Source organism: Pituophis catenifer, unplaced genomic scaffold, assembly GCF_029215685.1.
Source record: "Pituophis catenifer annectens isolate HBS135680 unplaced genomic scaffold, rPitCat1.0.hap2 SCAF_4, whole genome shotgun sequence".
NCBI lineage: Eukaryota > Metazoa > Chordata > Lepidosauria > Squamata > Colubridae > Pituophis > Pituophis catenifer.
This window is the reverse complement of record NW_027256884.1, coordinates 104,941,254-104,960,428: the sequence shown is the minus strand read 5'-3', so window position 1 is coordinate 104,960,428 and position 19,175 is coordinate 104,941,254. Positions and strand designations below refer to the sequence as shown.

The 19,175-nt window shown below is 38.6% G+C and overlaps 1 protein-coding gene across 1 annotated transcript; it reads left to right on the top strand.

Annotated features, from left to right (window-relative positions):
• Positions 1-12,987: 12,987 nt before the first annotated feature.
• On the top strand, positions 12,988-18,172 carry RFXAP (regulatory factor X associated protein). Its single transcript, XM_070943845.1, has 3 exons — positions 12,988-13,685; positions 15,801-15,908; positions 16,920-18,172. The coding sequence occupies exons 1-3, from the start codon at positions 13,146-13,148 to the stop codon at positions 17,025-17,027; spliced, it is 756 nt and encodes a 251-aa protein (XP_070799946.1). The 5' UTR covers positions 12,988-13,145; the 3' UTR covers positions 17,028-18,172.
• The last annotated feature ends 1,003 nt before the right edge of the window (positions 18,173-19,175 follow it).

The following is a 19,175-nucleotide window of genomic DNA, read 5'->3' as shown; positions in this document are numbered from 1 at the left end:
CATATCATATCATACTGAGGTACTTAAAAGAAAAGCTAAGAGTGAATGGTTATGATCTACCATTGTAGATCAGCAATCATTGAAATATTCATAAGAACATCCTCTGTTGGTGGCAGCTGCATTCCAGAACTCCTTACATATAAGGACCTAATCACAAAACATAAATTTGAGAATAAACATCCCAGAGCAGAACATAATCATAACTGGAATTTCTAACCACGAGTGTGCTGTCTGATCTTCTCTTTATGTTTGACTGCTTATGGACTATAAAGCCAGTCTAGACTTTTAGCAACTCCTTGAGACAGATTTCTCCAGGAGGATCTTTCTCTAATTAGACCTTTCAGGTCTGCCAATAATGGACCCATCACTGTTGTGACTAAGTACACTCACCATCCTGCTGGTCATGTTCTTCTCTTGCTTTTCCAGCGTTATGGTCTTCAGAAGGGAACAGGATCTTAACATAATGTATCCAAAATATGATAATTTGAGACATTTGAGAGAATTTTGACTGAGAATTTTGGAGTGATATAATTCATTTGTTTGTTGTCTTGGCTATCCATATTCCCAGCAGTTATCTATAACACCATAGTTTAAAAGCATCGATTCTGTATCTTCTTTCAAAAACCAAATTTTGCTTTCATAGAGCACCACAGGAAAAACCATTTTCTGACTGATTCTGATCTTTGTAAGCATAGACACATCATGGCATCTCAATATCTTTTCCATGGCTTTCATTGCTTTCCTATCAAGTGCTAATCTCTGGTGTATTCTTGGTTATCAGTTCCTTTACTATGGATAGTCAATCCTAAAAAGCATAATCTATCTATCACATCAAGGTCTTCATTGTCAGTTCTGAGGATGGTTGCTGTCCCTCTTGTCATTGGATTTATTTTTTTGTTTTGTTTTTACTGTGTTCCTTGAGTTTCATTATCAGAGCTTTTCATGTTTATTTGGTGATACGTATGGCTGGATTGAGTTAGATTTATTCACAACTTTCTGAATTTCAATTTTTTTTAAAAAAAATCACAATGTATATAGAACTATAAAAAGATAGTTTGTGATTGTGCATCTTTCACAGTCCTAAGAAAGCTATGAGACCCTGAAAATCCTTTATATGGATTCCTAGGTATGGTGAATAGAACCATATTAGGAATGTGCATGTGATGTTACCATAGTCAAATTACACACACACACACACACACACACACGACAGACACACATAGACATACTTTCCTCAACTGAAGATAAAATTTGACAATAAAGTAGATTCTGAAGAAACAATTTCACCACAAGTTAAACATTTGCATATAGCTTCATATTAAACTTCTAAAAATGTACAGATAACTTGTCTTTAAACAAATGGAAAATATAAACAGAGAAAAGAGAAATTCAGCCAATGAAGTCAGTAGTATGTATTGTTTTCTTATATTAAAAAAAATGAGCTAATGTACAAGGTAAAATATTATGAAGCATCTTTTAACCATCTCATATTTTCCAATAAATCCTAAAAATGGGGAAGATTTCATCAGTCTGAATGGGCTGTTGTTAAAGCATTAGTCTAACTGGACCAGTATTATAGTACCAATTTTAGTGCATGTATGCCCACCAGCATGTTTTATTTCTTAAAAATGAAAATAATTCATTATTCAAAGTTCTAGTTTTATAGTTAGCACCGAAGGGAACAGATGGAAGCAGTTTTAATAACAATTGCTGGCTTGGTATATAATTATCAACAATTTTCTCACAAATGCTAGTTTTCTGCCTTTTCTCCCCATCTAATTGTATAGAATTATTTTTAATTTTTAAATGAGAGGTGCCCAAGAGGAGATTGATTCAACCAGTTCATATGAAGCAGCAACAGAGGTGGGTAACATAATGTCAGATTGCAGTTTTCTCTTATTTCTGATTAGACTGTTTTAGCTAACACTTAAGGAAGCTGAAGTGAAGAAGTCTGGAGGGCATATCTATTTAGTCTGAATTAAGGCATATTATGATTGTCCATGATTCACTGAACCATATATTTACAAAGGATCATTTATATATTTTATATTTTATGAATTGGTATTGGTATTGATAGTTGGTATTGATTGACAATAACAAATAGATACTTAAAATCTGTACCTTGAGGTCTCTTTTACCCTGACTACTGTATATATCAAAACAGTGTTCTGTACGTGTTCTCCATATCATATATGAACACAGAAAATGGATACAGAAAATATTTACTCCTATAGTTTACCACTATTTATTACTATTATTCAAATTCTCCCTATTTTCTCTAGGACTTTATCTTCAGGGAAATCATCAAGGTGATAGCTCAGCTTCTCTAAACGTGGCTCTCTGTGTGAGAAGTTTTGATCATGTGACCATGGGGATCAGAGGTGGGTTTCAGCAGGTTCTGACCAGTTCTGGAGAACCGGTAGCGGAAATGTTGAGTAGTTTGGAGAACCGGTAGTAAAAATTCTGACTGGCACCACCCCCATCTATTCTGTGCCCCCCAAGTCCCAGCTGATTGGGAGGAAATAGGGATTTTGCAGTAACCTTCCCCTGGATTGGTGAGGGAATGGAGATTTTACAGTATCCTTCTCCTGCCACAGCCACCAAGCCACACCCACTAAGCCATGCCACGCCCACCAAGCCACACCCACAGTAGTAAAATTTTTTGAAACCCACCGATGGGGATGCTGCAATGGCCATAACTTTGGGCACAAGTCAAAAGTCCATTTTTTAAAGTACTGTCATAATTTTGAAAAGTTGCTGAACAAATGGTCATAAATCAAGGACTATCTGTAAAACATAGTAATCTAAATCACATAAACCGATTACACATTATCAGAAATAGCAATTTTGATCAAATAAACCAACTCTGTAATGGTTCCCCCTTTTTTTTTTATTGAAAAGTTTTACAAAAAAGAAAAAATTTCCCCCTCCCGTTCCCCCCACCCTTTACCCTCCTTCATCCCACCCTCCCCCCCGACTTCCCAGAGCAAAATACAAGGTATTTCATTTAGTCAAACATAAACTAGATTAATCTACTTATCCTGAAAGTACTTCCTCCCCCTCTGAAACCTTAACTCCACTATCGATAACCAAATACTTCTAATACTAACAGTCATTCATAAGCTATTTGATATTTTCTTGTCTGGTACTTATTTTGAATATAATCAATCCATCTTCTCCATTCCGATACATATCTTTCTTGCGTGTGGTCCTTCAAGTACGCCGAGATTTTTGCCATTTCTGCTAGGTTTGTTACTTTCAATGTCCACTCTTCAATAGTAGGCAAAGAGTCTTTCTTCCAATATTGAGCTACCAGCAGCCTAGCTGCTGATATTAAGTTCAAAATCAATTTAGTCTCTGAAACTGTACAGTCTGTAGTTATACCCAGTAGAAACAATTGAGGAGTAAATTTCAACCTTCAAAATGTTCTGCATCACCCACCAAATTTTTATCCAAAATGCCTTGATTTTCTTGCAAGTCCACCATATATGATAATAGGTTGCATCATTACATTCACATCTCCAACATTTAGCTTGCAAATTCGAGTACATACATGATAATTTCTTAGGATCTAAGTGCCATCTATAAAACATTTTATAAAAATTCTCTCTCAAATTTTGTGCTTGCGTAAATTTAACATTTCTGACCCAAATCTTTTCCCACGTTTCCATCATCACTGGTTTCTGAAAGTTTTGTGCCCATTTAATCATACAATCTTTAACCAATTCAGTTTCTGAGTCTATTTCCAGTAATGTATTATACAACCTTTTAATATGCATCTGGCTTTGATCTCTATAATCTGTTTCACCAAATTTTCGTCATTTTGCATAACCCCAATTTTTTGATCCTCCCTCCATCTAGCTTGGAGCTGACCATACTGAAACCAAGTAAAAATTATCCCTTCTTCTTTTAATTCATCTAGAGATTTCAATTGCAACTTGCCCCTTTCCAAAAGAAGAAGCTCTTTATAAGTAATCAACTCTATTCTTTGCTCTGTACTTATATTTTCTATTACATGTCTGGGGTTTGCCTATATAGGTATCTTGTAGTTCAGCTTATATTGGTACTTTTTCCAAACCCTCAACAATGCATTTCTAAGTATATGACCCTTAAACACTTTATCCACTTTTTTTTCATATAACAAATAAGCATGCCATCCATATAACAAATCATAACCTTCTATATTTAACATTCTTTCTTCAGTTAAATTGAACCAGTCACTAATTTGTGATAAAGCTGCAGCTTCATAATACAATCTTAAATTAGGCATTTTAAGGCCTCCTCTCTCACGTATATCCTGTATAATTTTCAGTTTCACTCTTGGTTTCTTCCCAGCCCAAATAGAAGTATTAACCCCTTTCTGCCATTCCATCAGATTTCCATCTTTTTAAAGCACTGGTATCATTTGAAACAAAAATAAAAACCTAGGTAATACATTCATTTTTATTGCTGCTATCCTTCCCAGTAGTGATAGTTGTAACTTTTTCCATTTCTTTCTGTACTTTTTGCCAAAGAATTTCATAATTGTTTTTGTACAATTTCGTATTTGAGGCTGTAATATATACTCCTAGATACTTAACCTTTTTAACTACTTCAAACCCCGTTATCCTCCTAACTCTTCTCTTTGAGTCATAGATAAATTCTTAGTTATCATCTTTGTCTTGTGTAAATTTACTTTGAATCCAGATACTTTACCATATTCAGCTACCATATCCAACATATAGGGAGCCACTTCTATAGGTTGAGATAAAGTAAGAACCAGGTCGTCTGCAAATGCTCTTAATCTATAATCCTGCTGTCTAATTATAATTCCTTTTATTTTGTCAGAATCACGTATCTTATTCAGCAAGATTTCTAAAGTTAAAATAAACAACAATGGTGACAATGGACAACCCTGCCTCGTACCTTTCTCAATTTTAAACACCTCTGTTAAACCTCCATTGATTATTATTTGTGCTGTTTGTTCCTGATATATTGCTCTAATTGAGTATATGAAATACTCCCCAAAGTACATTTTTTCTACTATTTTAAACAAAAATTGCGAATTCAATCGATCAAATGCTTTCTCTGCATCCATGAATATAAACGCTGCAGGGACCTGATTATTTTTCTCCAAATATTCCAATAAGTTTATGATTTGCCTAACATTATATTTCATCTGTCTCCCTTTTATAAAACCTGATTGGTCATTGTGAATAATTTATTGCATAACTGGCATTAGTCTATTCGATAGTATCTTAGCAAAAATTTTGTAATCCATGTTCAAAAGTGAGATTGGCCTAAAATTTTCAGGTTTGGTACAGTTTTGATCTTCCTTTGGAATCAATGAAACAAAAGCTGTTCTCCAAGAGGGTGGGACTCCTCCCCGATTGAATTTTACAAAATAGAGTTTTAAGTGGCTCTACCATTTCAAGCTGTAAGTTCTTATAATAAACAGCTGTTAGTCCACCTGTTCCTGGAGCTTTCCCTATTTTTAACTGCTTAATTGCCGGAACAATCTCCTCCGAAGTTATTGGTTGATTCAATCCTTCCCTCTGTTCCAACGTTAGTTCCAAAATATTCCCTTCCTTTAGATATCTATCTATATCTATACCTTGTATTGAGTCACTAGCATATAGCTTTGTATAAAATTCCAAAAAAGCCTTTTTAATCAAATTCTGTTGGTAAACTTCCTTACCTCTATATTCTATTTTACTAATGACTCGTGCTTTCTGTTTTTTCCTCAACATGTAGGCCAACCACCTACCTGGTTTATTGGAATTGCAAAATGTATTATGTTTAGCATATTGTAAACTAGTTGCCACCTGATCAGCCATTAACATATTGAATTGCCCTTGTAGTATGTTTATTGTTTCTTTTACTTTCTTATCTCCTGGATTAGATATAAGTAATTGTTCTTTCTTTTTTATTTCTTCCTCTATCTCTTTACGCTTCTTCTGTTGTTTTGATCTATATTTATTATTCATATGTATTAAGATACCCCTCATATAAGCTTTACTAGCATCCCAAACCATTTCCATAGGAGTACCCTTATTCATGTTAATAACAAAAAATTATCTCATCTGTTTTTTAAGCTCCTTTACATTTTCTTCATATCTAAATAAGTTTTCATTCAACCTCCAAGACCTCCTTTCTCCCCTCTCCTGTTCAAATTCAATCCAGACTGGACTATGATCAGTTAAAGTTCTTGGAAATATCTTCGTCTTCTTCACCCTGGAAATAAAATCATTTGTGATTAGTATAAAATCAATCCTGGAGAAGTATTGATGTCTATCAGAAAAAAAGGTAAAATCCTTTTCCTCCAGGTTACGTTCTCTCCAGATATTTCTCAATTCTATATCTTCCATCATATCAAAAAAAGATTTAGGTAGTTTTGCACGTGCTGAGGTCTTTGATAAGCTTTTTTTTATCTTTCTGCGTATCAATTACTCCATTCCAGTCACCCATTAGTATAAAAGATTTATAATCCCACTGTATTATTTTAGTATGTAAAAATTTATAAAACTTGTCTTGTTGCTGGTTAAGGGCATATATTCCGATAAGAAGCATTTTTCCAGACTGTGTCAATAACTCAATTGCAATATATCTTCCTTGATCATCTGCCTCAATTAAATTAGCTGATAGTCCTTTCCTTACATATATGACTAGTCCTTTTTTCTTCTCTGGCACTGATGCCACAAAGTTTGTACCTAATCTTGAATTTATCAAATATTTTTGGTCTGATAATCTAATATGTGTTTCTAGTAAGCAAATAACATCGTTGTTAAATTGTTTCAAGTAGTGAAATACTTTCTTTCTTTTTTGTGGTGAGTTTAGGCCATTAACATTCCAAGATAGGAATTTAGTTGCCATCTTTAGCCTTTCGAAGCCTTGTAAGCATCAGCTGAAGCTCCTCCTCCACCTTACTCTTCGGCCTAGCTCCCCCCACTGCTTCTGTTTTTTGTACTACTTGAGCTGAATCTTGAGATTGTTGCCCTTTTGGTTGTTGTTGTTGCAATTTATAAGTTGCTTGGGTCAGTCGTTGTGTTTTCGGCTCTCCATTCTTAGGTGGTTCCAAGGTTGGGGGTAAACCCCCAAGATCCAAATCTTCTTCCATAGTAATTCCTCCAGCTGCAGCTTCAGCGTAGGTTTGTATCTGTTTTCCATATTTTCCTTGTTGTATCATCTCCATTTTCTTCCTTCCCCGCCCTGGTGAGGGTGGGTATCCAGCCTGTAACACGTTTACATAAAAATCTTTTGGCTTCCGAATTGTGTTTAATCGGTATCTTTCTCCTTTATAAGTCACTATTAGACCAGTTGGAACATCCCATCTATATGCCACCTGTTGATTTCTCAGCTCATTTACCAAAAAGCCAGAGTCTTTCCTGCTCCTCAACATCTTTGGAGGAATCTCTTTCAAAACCACCACCTCCTGCCCAGCCACCTGAACTTTATTATTGTAAGAAGCTTGTAAAATTTCATTTCTGATCCTCCTAGTTGTGAAGTAAATCACCACATCTCGTGGCAGCTGTCTTTGTTTTGCCAACCAGGAATTAACCCTGTAAATTTTGTCAATTTGGACTGCCACATCTTCTGGTTTTTTTTTAATTATTTCAGCCATAGCATCAGCACAAATGTCTTTTAAATTTTCTTTGCTATTTTCCTTCAGGCCTCTCAGTCTCAGAGCAAACTCCATAGATCTGTATTGTAACATTACCAATTCATCATCCACTTTCTCTGTTCTAGTCATGACATCACCCATTTTGCTCTCCAGATTTAAATTGGCTTCATTAATTTCTTCAACTTTCCCATCAAGCTGGATAATAAGATTTGAGAGTCCTGATACAGCAAAAACAATGTCATCTCTTATTTTATCATGCTCCTTTGCAACTGCTCCCTTGATCAAAGCTATATCTTCCTCTATTTTCTTAAATTTCCCTTCAACAAGTAAAGTTAAATTGTTCATTGCTTCTCTCATTGCCATTGCTTGATTATTCATGGCTTCTTTCATAGCTTCCTTAAAATCATTAAGTGTTGCGTCTTGACTCTGGGTCTGGCTCTGTGAATCAGCTGGAAGTTGTGCTTTCTGTGTCACCACTGACACAACTGGGGAGCCTCCCCCTCCTTTAGCAGCTCCTGGTTTCACTTGCTTAGAAGCCATTTTTTTTCCTCCCCCCCCTTTTCTTTAAAAGCGACAAAGTCTTTAAAAATGTTAAATTAAAGTCTCTGAGTTGCCAGACAAAGTAGTTTTTTCCCCTTGTTCTCTTCCCTCCACACTCTCCGTTCCCAGCATTTAATAGACAGCTAATCCACTCTCCCAGCGCAAAGTTCTCAAACACTTTCGTTTCAGGCTTTCACTTTCAAAGCCCTGACAAAGACACCATCTTCCGCCTTCAGCTCAGGATTCAGATCGAAACAAAGTAACTTTGGAGTTAAGCTCTGTATTTTTAAGGCTTGTTCTCTTGTTTTCTGCTCTGCCTGTGCTTGGGATCAGTCAATCTCACATTTTAAAAGCAGGATCAGATCGCGGCTTCTCGCCCTGCTTTTGCAGGGACGTCCTGGCTCCGGAGCTTCTTGGCGGGCTGCCTAAGGAGCTCGCACCCTCCAAGCCTCTGAAAATGATCCAGAGAGCTTTCAGGGGGCTCTACTCTCGCCCACCGTGTCTCCTCTCCTTCTTTTCCCGAAGGAGAGTTTTTTCAGCCGTTTGACAGCTGATTTACGCTGTCAAAACGGCTTTTACGGAGACGCAGGGCTGGCGGTCATAAATGACCATCCCACGGAGCCTGCGGTGCCAACTGGAAGTCAATGGTTCCCCTTTCTGATAACAATCTTTAGCCCCCTTAGACAGTTTTCAAAATTTGTTTTATTTTTGTTTGTCTCTTTTCATAAATCGTTGGCAACTTTCACAAGCCACTTTTGTAGATTCAGTATAAAGAAATTATCCACATCATTCCACACATTCTGACTCTTCTCATAAAATTGTCGAGAAGTTTAACAAATTTAAAGGTTATCCACATTACTCTTCCCGTTTAGTATATACTTGGATCAGAGGCTCTCCTCACAGTCACTCATGCCCTTGTCACCTCACGGTTGGATTATTGCAATGCGTTCTACATGGGGCTACCCTTGAAAAGTGTTCGGAGACTACAGTTGGTCCAGAATGCAGCCACGTGAGCTATTGTGGGTGCACCTAGATACAACCACATTACACCAATTCTCCGCAAGCTGCACTGGCTCCCTATCGGTCTCTGGACGCAATTCAAGGTGTTGGTTATTACCTTTAAAGCTCTAGATGGCTCAGGGCCAGGTTATCTTCGAGACCGCCTTCTACCGCATAGCTCCCATCGACCAGTAAGATCCCACAGAGTTGATCTCCTCCAGGTCCCGTCAGCTAAACAATATCAGTTGGCGGGCCCGCAGGGGAGGGCCTTCTCTATGGCTGCCCCGGTTCTCTGGAACCAATTACCTCCTGAGGTCCAGACCCCTCCCCACCCTATTGGCCTTCCGGAAAGCGGTGAAGACCTGGCTTTTCCGGCAGGCCTGGAGCCGTTGATCTCTCTATACTGATCTTGCGAGACCCGGCCATGGAATGGAGTGTATGGGTTTTTAATGTTCTTTTAAAAATTTTTTACGGGATATTGTTCGCATTGTTTTTTTGCTGTAAGCCACCCAGAGTCCCTAGGGAGTTGGGCGGCATAGAAATATGATAAATAAATAAATAAATAAATAAATAAATAAATAAATAAATAAATAAATAAATAAATAAATATAGAAAATGCTAACTCTTTGCTGCCATGTAGGGTGCCATGTAGGGTGCCATGGTGTTGTGCAGCTCAGTTAGACTAAGTTATATTTGCCCAACACCTTGCCCAACACCCAGGGTCAGATTGATTCAAATCTGTGAGCCTGCTTCACATTTGGCTGCTATTTCTAGCTAAATGCCCTGCCATTTTGTTAGATGTTTTCATTTCTAAGAATTTCTTGTTTTCTAACTTTTTTTTTGCTGCCTTTGGTTATTTGGGTTCTTCTCTGTTCACAGTAACTGTTCATCCTTTGAATATTTTGATTATAGTCTTAAATATCTATAACAGTTATGTTTTCCTTTGCTCATTGTGATTAGCAAGCAATAAATGTTGATGTCCTGTCCCAGTCCACACATACATACACACACAGTACGAGCAGGTTTAAGTATGTTTATTTCACACAGTCAATCCCAGTCATTCCCCAAGTCCCAACTCTGCACATGCCGTCTTTAAACTCAGTTTCGATGATCTCTCCAAAAAACACTAACCGGATGTAACAAAAGCAATGGGTGCAAGACAAGGTGCACTCTCTTCCATGACTAAGGCCCAAGGGCAATGGCAGTAAGGTGAACTAAGAACTCCAGGTAGGACGACGGCAAGGGAGGGTCAAGGAACTTCCGGCAGGACGACAGCAAGGTGAATTAGTGAACTCCAAGCAGGATAACAGCAACTGCCAATTGCAAGCCCAACAAAAGCAACTACAACTCCCTGTACTCCAGGCATTGGGAAGGCAATTTGGCTTTGATGGCTTCAAGGCACAACAAAGGCACCATAACTCCAGCTGATTCAAGGTATGACAAGGGCACCTTGTCTTCAATGGGTGTAGGGCACAACAATGGCAATTTGACTTCAGTGGGTGCAAGACACGATGACGGCAACACAGTCTCAATGAGTTCAAGGCAATATCATGCAACTGCGTCACTTAGTGATGCAATCCTTGCAGATTCTGTTACCGATGTAACCTTAAGACTGCACAACATGTTAACCGAGGACCTCAAGTGACCACAACATGGGAAGAGGCAGGAATTCTAAACAAACAGCCGATAGCAGTGAGTGGGTGGGCATTGTGAGCAGTTCCTATGGAGGATGTGCAGGTGCTGCAGGCAGTACTATGGAGTGCTGGTAGGTGTGTGGGCAAAACCGCAATGAAACCAGGACTGACTTGCAATCTCTATTGATTATATTTGTTAGAAACTGGCAGGGAAGGTCATAAATGACAATTATGTGTCTGTAGAATGCTGCAGCCATTGTAATTGTAAGCAGTAGCCAAGCCCCCAATTCATTAAATGATTGTGGAGACACTGAGCGGGCCACAACTTTGCAGGCAATTGTAAGTCCCTCTTGTTCAACACCTTCTTAACTTTGAACTATCACTGAATGAATGCTGGTAACTGTTACATTTTTCTGTTGTAGCCCCTCTTTTGAGAATACCATCCCACTTGAGATTAGAGTGGCACTCTCATTGTTGGTCTTCCAAAAACTTTTAATTCCAGGGAGGTCTTTGGGAAATGAACAGCAACCAGTATACTTACTGCTTTGTGGCTTCTAATGCTCTTATTTGTCTTTTATGTTTTTATTCTATTTCTCTTTGGTATCTTGTAAATTACTGGAAGTCATTTGTATTGAATATTGCAGAATAAGCATAATAACTCCTCACATCCTGGACATAAACTGTTTAAACTCCTACCCTCAAAATGACTCTATAGAGCACTGCACACCAGAACTACTAGGCACATGTTTTTTCCCTAATGCCATCACTCTGCTAAACAAATAATTCCCTCAACACTGTCAAACTATTTATTAAGTCTGCACTACTATTAATCTTCTCATCGTTCGCACCACCCATCTCCTTCCATTTATGACTGTATGACTGTAATTTTGTTGCTTGCATCATTTGTCCCCTACTATATCATTAAGTGTTGTACCTTATGATTCTTGATGAACGTATCTTTTCTTTTATGTACACTGACAGCATATGCACCAAGACAAATTCCTTATGTGTCCAATCACACTTGGCCAATAAAAAATTCTATTCAATTCTATTCAATAACTAATAATAATTTATTAAATTTGTATGCCACCTGACTCGATGCCTATTAAATAATTAAATAAATATTACTATATTAAATATTGACAAGTGTCTCTAGATCTTAAAGTAGAGAAAATGTATCAGTAAATGTCCCCTCACACAATTTCTACTTTCAATACTATCAACTTGTTAGCCAGACCTTTAAAATATATTATTTTTATTTATTTATCAAATTTATATTCTCTGAGATCTCTAGTAAATATAGATAACATTGTATTTAATACTCTCATTTTAGGATCCCAAGAAACTTGCTTAATATGTTTCTTATGCCCATTAGCTATAGAATATCCAACTTTTCATTACAGTGTTATTGTAAATATCCTCCTTACCAACATTCTTTCATTGTTTATAAAATGATTAGATTTAGAGTAGTCTAAAAACTAGTCCGATATGCACAGCAATTCATAAAATTTTAGATTATTTGTACCAAAACTCTGTTATCAAACAGTTTTAATTGGATATTCCGCTATTCCAGTTTCAGACAACACATCTGTTTCAAACAGTTTGATGCCTTCCAAATAGACCCCGGACTTCACATATGACATTTAAAAGCTCTTGAAAGCCTGGATTTTTTTTTTTTTTTAAAAAAAAGAACATTTGGACATTGAGGTGTAATACTGTACCGCATACCTGGGACACACATTACTCACTCCGACTGTCTAAGCAGCAGTTTTTCGCCAAATTTATTACACCTTATGGATAAAAATGTAAGAAAAGAGTCTTGGAAACAATATGAAGGCGGTCCTCCGTCGCCCTTTCACTTGGAGCTTCCCATACATCAGAGATCTTCAAACTTGGCAGCTTTAAGACTTGTGGACTTCAACGCCCAGAATTCTCCAGCCAGCATAGCTGGCTGGAGAATTCTGGGAGTTGAAGTCCACAAATCTTAAAGCTGCCAAGTTCGGGGACTTCTGCCATACATGAAGCATCTGGCGCGCCTCACGCAATCAACCAAGTCACCAACGCGAACTTAATCCACCGCGAACTTTTGAGTTTGCGCCGCAACCCCCCTCCACACCCACCATTCCGATTTCCGGTCTCGAGAAGCGGAGGTGACGCGCGGCCGCTTCTTGCGCCTGCGCATTAGCTGGCGAGCTGTCACGGCGCTCGCGTCTTTAGTTTGCCGTTGCTGTGGCAGCCGTGGCCTTTGTGGCCTGGCTGCGAAACGTTCGGGCAGGACGGAGGCCCCGGGAAACACCAGCGGCAGCTCGGCCGCTTTCTCCTCCTCCTCCTCCCCTTCTCCATCCCCGCCGCAGTCGCTCACCTTGCTGGTGATGCAGCCCTGCGGCGGGGACGGAGAGGCGGTGGGCGCCATGCTGCAGCCTCAGGTGGTGCAGCCCGCGCAGGCTGTCTCCAAGGCGCCGTCCGCCCAAGGCGGCCTGATGCTCTTCTACGAGCTGGGCCCCGCGGGGGACGCCGAAGGGGATAGCGAAGCCGGCGCCGGAGCCACGGGCGCGGACGGGGCGTGTAGTCCTGCCGGCGGCCTGGAAGACCTGGACGACGAGGATGAGAGTGGCGCCCAATCCGGGGGAGGCGGCGGCGGCGGGTGCAAAAACTGCACCTACGAGGGTTGCAACGAGACCACCACCCAAGTGGCGAAGCAGCGCAAGCCGTGGATGTGCAAGAGGCACCGCAACAAGATGTACAAGGATAAGTACAAGCGCAAGAAGAGCGACCAGGCCCTCGGAAGCGGAGGAGGAGGAGGAGGCGCTGCTGCTGCTGGCGGCGGTGGGAACGCCCCCTGCTCGGCTACCGCGGTTGTGGCGGCGGCGGCGGCTGGAGCTGCCCTTTCGGGGAGCGGTGGGCGTATCGAGGTAAGGCGAAGGAGCGGTCGCAGCGACGGGTTGCAGTTCTTGGGTTTCAACTAGTGGTGGAATTCAATTTTTTTTTTTTTTTACTACTGGTTCTGTGGGCGTGGTGTAGCTTGGTGGGCGGGGCAAGGGAAAGGATACTGCAAAATCCCCATTCCCTCTCCACTCCAGGGGAAGGATACTGCAAAATCCCCATTTGCACCTGACTGCTGGGGGAAGGATACTGCAAAATTCCCATTTGCACCCCACTACTGGGGGAAGCATACTGCAAAATCTCCATTCCCACTTCACTCCAGGGGAAGGATACTGCAAAATCCCCATTCCCACTTCACTCCAGGGGAAGGATACTGCAAAATCCCCATTCCCTCTCCACTCCAGGGGAAGGATACTGCAAAATCCCCATTTGCACCTGACTGCTGGGGGAAGGATACTGCAAAATTCCCATTTGCACCCCACTACTGGGGGAAGCATACTGCAAAATCTCCATTCCCACTTCACTCCAGGGGAAGGATACTGCAAAATCCCCATTCCCACCCCACTCCTGGGGGAAGAATACTGCAAAATTACCATTCCCACCCCACTCCTGGGGGAAGGATATTGCAAAATCTCCATTCCCACCCCACTCCTGGGGGAAGGATACTGCAAAATATCTATTCCCACTCCATTCTTGGGGCCACAACCTGCTGGATTTCACCTCTGGTTTAAACGAATAAACAGCATAAAGCAGCCTACCGTGTTAGGCCAATTTAATACCTGGTCTGGCTAAACCAGAAAGTAGGTTCGTTCAGTAAACCATAATTCCATATTTTTAGGCATGATTTTTGAAAGCAGTTTACAGCAAGGAAAACTCCTTTTAGATATCGCTTCCTGTCTTTTCCATGTAACACTATAGTGATGATCCAGAAGTTCCTTGAAGGAATCCTCTATAGTTTAAACCAGGGGTCTCCAACCTTGGCAACTTTAAGCCTGGCGGACATCAACTCCCAGAATTCTGGGAATTGATGTCCGCCAGGCTTAAAGTTGCCAAGGTTGGAGACCCGTGGTTTAAAACATGTACATCTTTTTCTAAATGGCAGCCTGTAGGCTGTTGTTACAATATCATTTACTTCTTTACCATCTGAGTCCAAACTAGTCCACTAGGTTTGTTGATTGTGTTGTTGCTGCTGCTATTCAGGGTACATAATGCAAATCCACTTTGGTGGAATAGCCTCTGTTAGCTTTCAACAATATAGCTACTTTAATTATTATATCTAAAAATTGCATCACTCTTTCTGGCATTCATTTGCTTTAGAACCATTTTACTAATATGTTACTATTTATTTGTTAAATTTATTGCTGTCCATTCTGCCATTTTTGCTGTCCATTTTGCCATAAGCTACTCTGGGTGGTTTACAAATATTATTCTGTTGCCTATGATGAAACATTTAGCACTCATCTGGATGAACAAGGAAACAGCTCTGGCTGAAGCTTTCAGTTTCTGATTGCTTTCAGATTAATTTTTAAATGAAGCTGCTGGATGATTTTTGAACACTTGGGAAAGCTTTCATCCACTTGTGAAGTTGTAGGCCAGGGATATCAGTATAAGATTTTTTAAAAACAAATTTCTATCAAGTTTCTTAATGGAGTATGTCTAGCTCAGTGCAGTTACAGCCACACTGCTAGAGCAGAAGCTATTTACAAAAATAATTCTGTAGGATTCTTACATTTAGAATGTTTCTAATTTCTCAGAAATATTTCTGACTTTAAAACTAAAATAGATTTCACATGATTAAAGTATAAAAGAAATATATTCCGTGGAAGACTCGGAATCCTTTGATACTTATCTTTACTAGAGATTTAACCATTAGTTTCTAATATTATTTTAAAAGTCTGAAATTAGGCTACAGCTAAAGTTACACCATGTACCTACTATTCTGTGTTAAGTACATTATTTGCTTGATAAAGAAAATTTATCATTAGGCTCTATTTTCAAAATATGTTTTACTATAGAGAGAAATGAAATAGTCAAATAATGAGTGGTTCACTTATACTAGCTGCCTCTAAAGTAATGTAGATGTTTTTCTGATGGAACAAATACAATTTACTTTTCCTCTTTTTTGTGTTTGTGTATATGCTAAGGATTGCACTGAAACTTCCGTTTCTGTATCAAAGCAAAGAACAGGTAATATTGGTGATCGTCCTCCAAAACCTACACTTTTGGAACAGGTGCTAAATCAGAAAAGACTGGTAAGTGCTATGATTAATTTCTAAAAAGCTGCTTTATGAGATGTAAAATAGTAAAATAGGGTAAAACTGTTCTATTACATTTATTTTATAAGAACTTTTAAAACAAGACATATTTGTGATGTGCTGTTAGCCCAACATTGAGAAACCCTGAGTTTCAGGATGTTGTTGCACTGTAATTTTAGCCTTCTTTGCTACTTACTGTTGGCTAGGCAGGTTGTTGCTGCTGAAAGTTGCAGGTTTCCAAATATTGCTGAACTATATATACCCAACTCCTGCCAGTCAATAACCCAATATATTCTGGAAGTGTTCTCTTCAAATTGGAGAAAGTGAAACTTCTAAAGCAAAGAAATAGCAGGGCAGGTAACAGCATCTGAGCTTTGACCATTTACAAAACACAAATGACTCAGTCAGCTCTTTCCTAATGAAAATGACTAATTTTTCTCTAATAGCAATGCATGCCTTATGATTATTGCCCATTGTTTTTATAATCCTTAGCCGTCCCCTGTCCCCCCAACAAAAACAAGGACACTGGTGTGAACAGGATTGGCACCAGTGAAAATCTGGCTTGGGAAGTTATGAACAGATTCATAATCTGTTACTGCCATTCCCTAACTCCATCCCCAGCAATGAAATGGAGGAAGACGGAAATTAGAGTGGCAGTAGAGATTATGCTTCTAAAGAGGTCCCAGAGTTTTGTGGGCCTTAAATTATTATTTCTATCTTGGAAGAGATGAGGGATAGAGTTAACTCTTGAACTGTAGAATAAAGCTAATACAGATCATAGTATGTCCCAGAAGCCCTTAAATTCATAACTATATAGGATCTACTATATAAAGGCAAACAATTTAAAATGAGAAAGAAAGCTTAATTAATGGATAAATATTTTTTTAATTTAATTTGTCCTACTGAAAACAATATGTCTAATGTGGCCATGTGGTGATTCTGTATGTACAGTATTCAATGCAATTCCAGGATTAGAATAGGGGGACTTACATTTTTGTTTCTATCTAGTCACTTCTGAGAAGTCCTGAAGTTGTACAATTTCTGCAAAAACGACAACAACTGCTAAGTCAACAAGCATTGGAACAAAGACAACAGTTTTCAGGAACAACAATGTAACAGCAACAGTTTCATAGCAGAAGTAAACACTATTATAATGGGGTCTACTGAATTTCTGTAACTGTTGTAGTTGGCTTCATTTTCTGTACTGCCCTTTTGTTTTTTTCTTTGGTTTTATTTGAAATTGACGTTTTAAATTATTTTTATGAGCTTTTTGCAGCTTCTCCCTTCAATTACAAACTTCCATTGATTCATTTTGGAAGTTATATTGATGATTTTGGGAAAGGTGAACTGATAAAACAATAAGCTGCTTTTTATTTTATGCAAACTTGCATAAAGTTATTATTTTATGACATTCATTGAAGAAAACAATAGTTACTTTCTATGGAAGTTTTAAACAGTGAACTTTGAGCCACTCCAGTAACTTCTTGTTCAGGAAGCCACATCTGAGTTTATTTTACTAACGAGGACTGTAGCAAGATTTGGCTCACAGTCCCATTACTGTTGTTAGATTTGTCTCCCAGGCAATCTAATTGATAATTTTATATTACATTATAAATAATGTGTTCCAGGTTTGTATTAATGTTATGTACATTTTGTACACATGGTTGACTATTTAGTGTATTTCAGTATATTACTGCCAGGATTCATTAAGAGGCATTTATTTAAATTTATTTATATTATTGTTGCATTTTAATGACTTATTTGTACTAAGGAACACCCATAGTTTATATAAGACTATTTTAAAGCATCATTTTGTATATTTGTAATTTTTGAACTCTTTCTGAACATGCAGTTTTTTTAAAAAAACTTTTTGTAAAATGTCATTTAAGTTAATTTTTTTACATCAGACTTTTTAAGGATTTTGTAATTGTACAAATTAGGTTTACTCCAGTGTTAAGATCAATAAAATGAACCAATCCAAGGGCTCAGTCATTACATGGTTCTGTTGTAACTATAAGTTGAATCGAAGCCATCGTGTATAATTGGTATTGTCTTCTACGTTATCATATCCTCATTACTTAGTATTTCTCAGCAAAGACCTTAGTGGGTGACTTTGGGCCAGTCACTCACTCTCTCTCAGCCCAACTCACCTCAGTGTTGCTGTTTTGGAGAAAATAGGAAATGAGTTTGGATACATTCTCTGCCTTATATAAATAATAAATGCAGGATGAAAAAAAATAAATTGTGTCAAGAAACACAGATTTAAAGTGTGGATTTTTTATTTCCCTTTTATTTCCCTTTAAATGTTTTAACCAACTATTGTTATTTTTTTTCAATACTGTTTGAAATAATAGTTACAATCCAGTTGCTGTTTATATTCAACATTGTTTCATTGTCCATTTCTGTAAACATTATATATGACCCATAATGGAGTATATTTTGGTGTAGCAAAGCCTATAGAGTGAGACAAGCTGCTCTTACACTACTAGCTTACCATCTTTATTAAGTGAGAATGCCTGGTCGCAATGCAGTTGAAATTACTTAAGAAACAAGACCAAGCCAGTACAGGTAGTCCTTGACATATGATCGTAATGGAGTCTGCCCATCACAGCCATTTATAATGGTCATAAAATAGGTCAACCTACTTGACCAACATGATTTTACCTTTTCTCGGTGAACCCCTTGATTGTAAAGTGACCACTGCAGTCAATGAGCAAACCAATAGTTCTCTATGAGTCAGTTTTGCTGAAAACCAGGAGTAAATGCTGGTTTTCAGCAAAACCATTGTAAGAGGCGATCATGTGACCATGGGATGCTGTAAATGGGCTGGTTGCCAAGTGCCTGACATGGAGTCATGTGACCATGGGGGGCAGGCAGCTATTGGAACTTTGGAATCTAGTAAGCAGCACTGAGAGATCTGTCGTATCTTTGAAAAGTTGCTAAGTGACCAGTTGTAAGTTGAGGACTACCTGCAAGCTACAAAAAAGGAGCTTCCAGGAAGCCAAAATACAAGAGGAAATAAAAAAGCTGGTTGGTCTCAGATTTTCGTGAAATACTCCCATTAACTCAAAAACTGTACTTGAGATAGATGCAAAAAGGGACCAAGGTCACACCCTAAAGAGAGCTGCTGGGCAACTGTCAGCAGATGCAATAAGGATAGAGGAATATTAATGTTTCATTGCCCTTATCTTCATGAGAGTGTCCCAAATATTTACCCCATTTTCTTATCCCATTGGGGAGAGATGGTTCCTCAGATATCCTGAG

Bases quoted from the DNA above. Each gene is read 5' to 3' on its own strand.
- RFXAP (XM_070943845.1), top strand. From the start codon at position 13,146: ATGCAGCCCTGCGGCGGGGACGGAGAGGCGGTGGGCGCCATGCTGCAG. The intron at 13,686-15,800 runs GTAAGGCGAAGG...GTATATGCTAAG, and splicing joins GGAGCGGTGGGCGTATCGAG to GATTGCACTGAAACTTCCGT. The intron at 15,909-16,919 runs GTAAGTGCTATG...GTTTCTATCTAG, and splicing joins TGCTAAATCAGAAAAGACTG to TCACTTCTGAGAAGTCCTGA.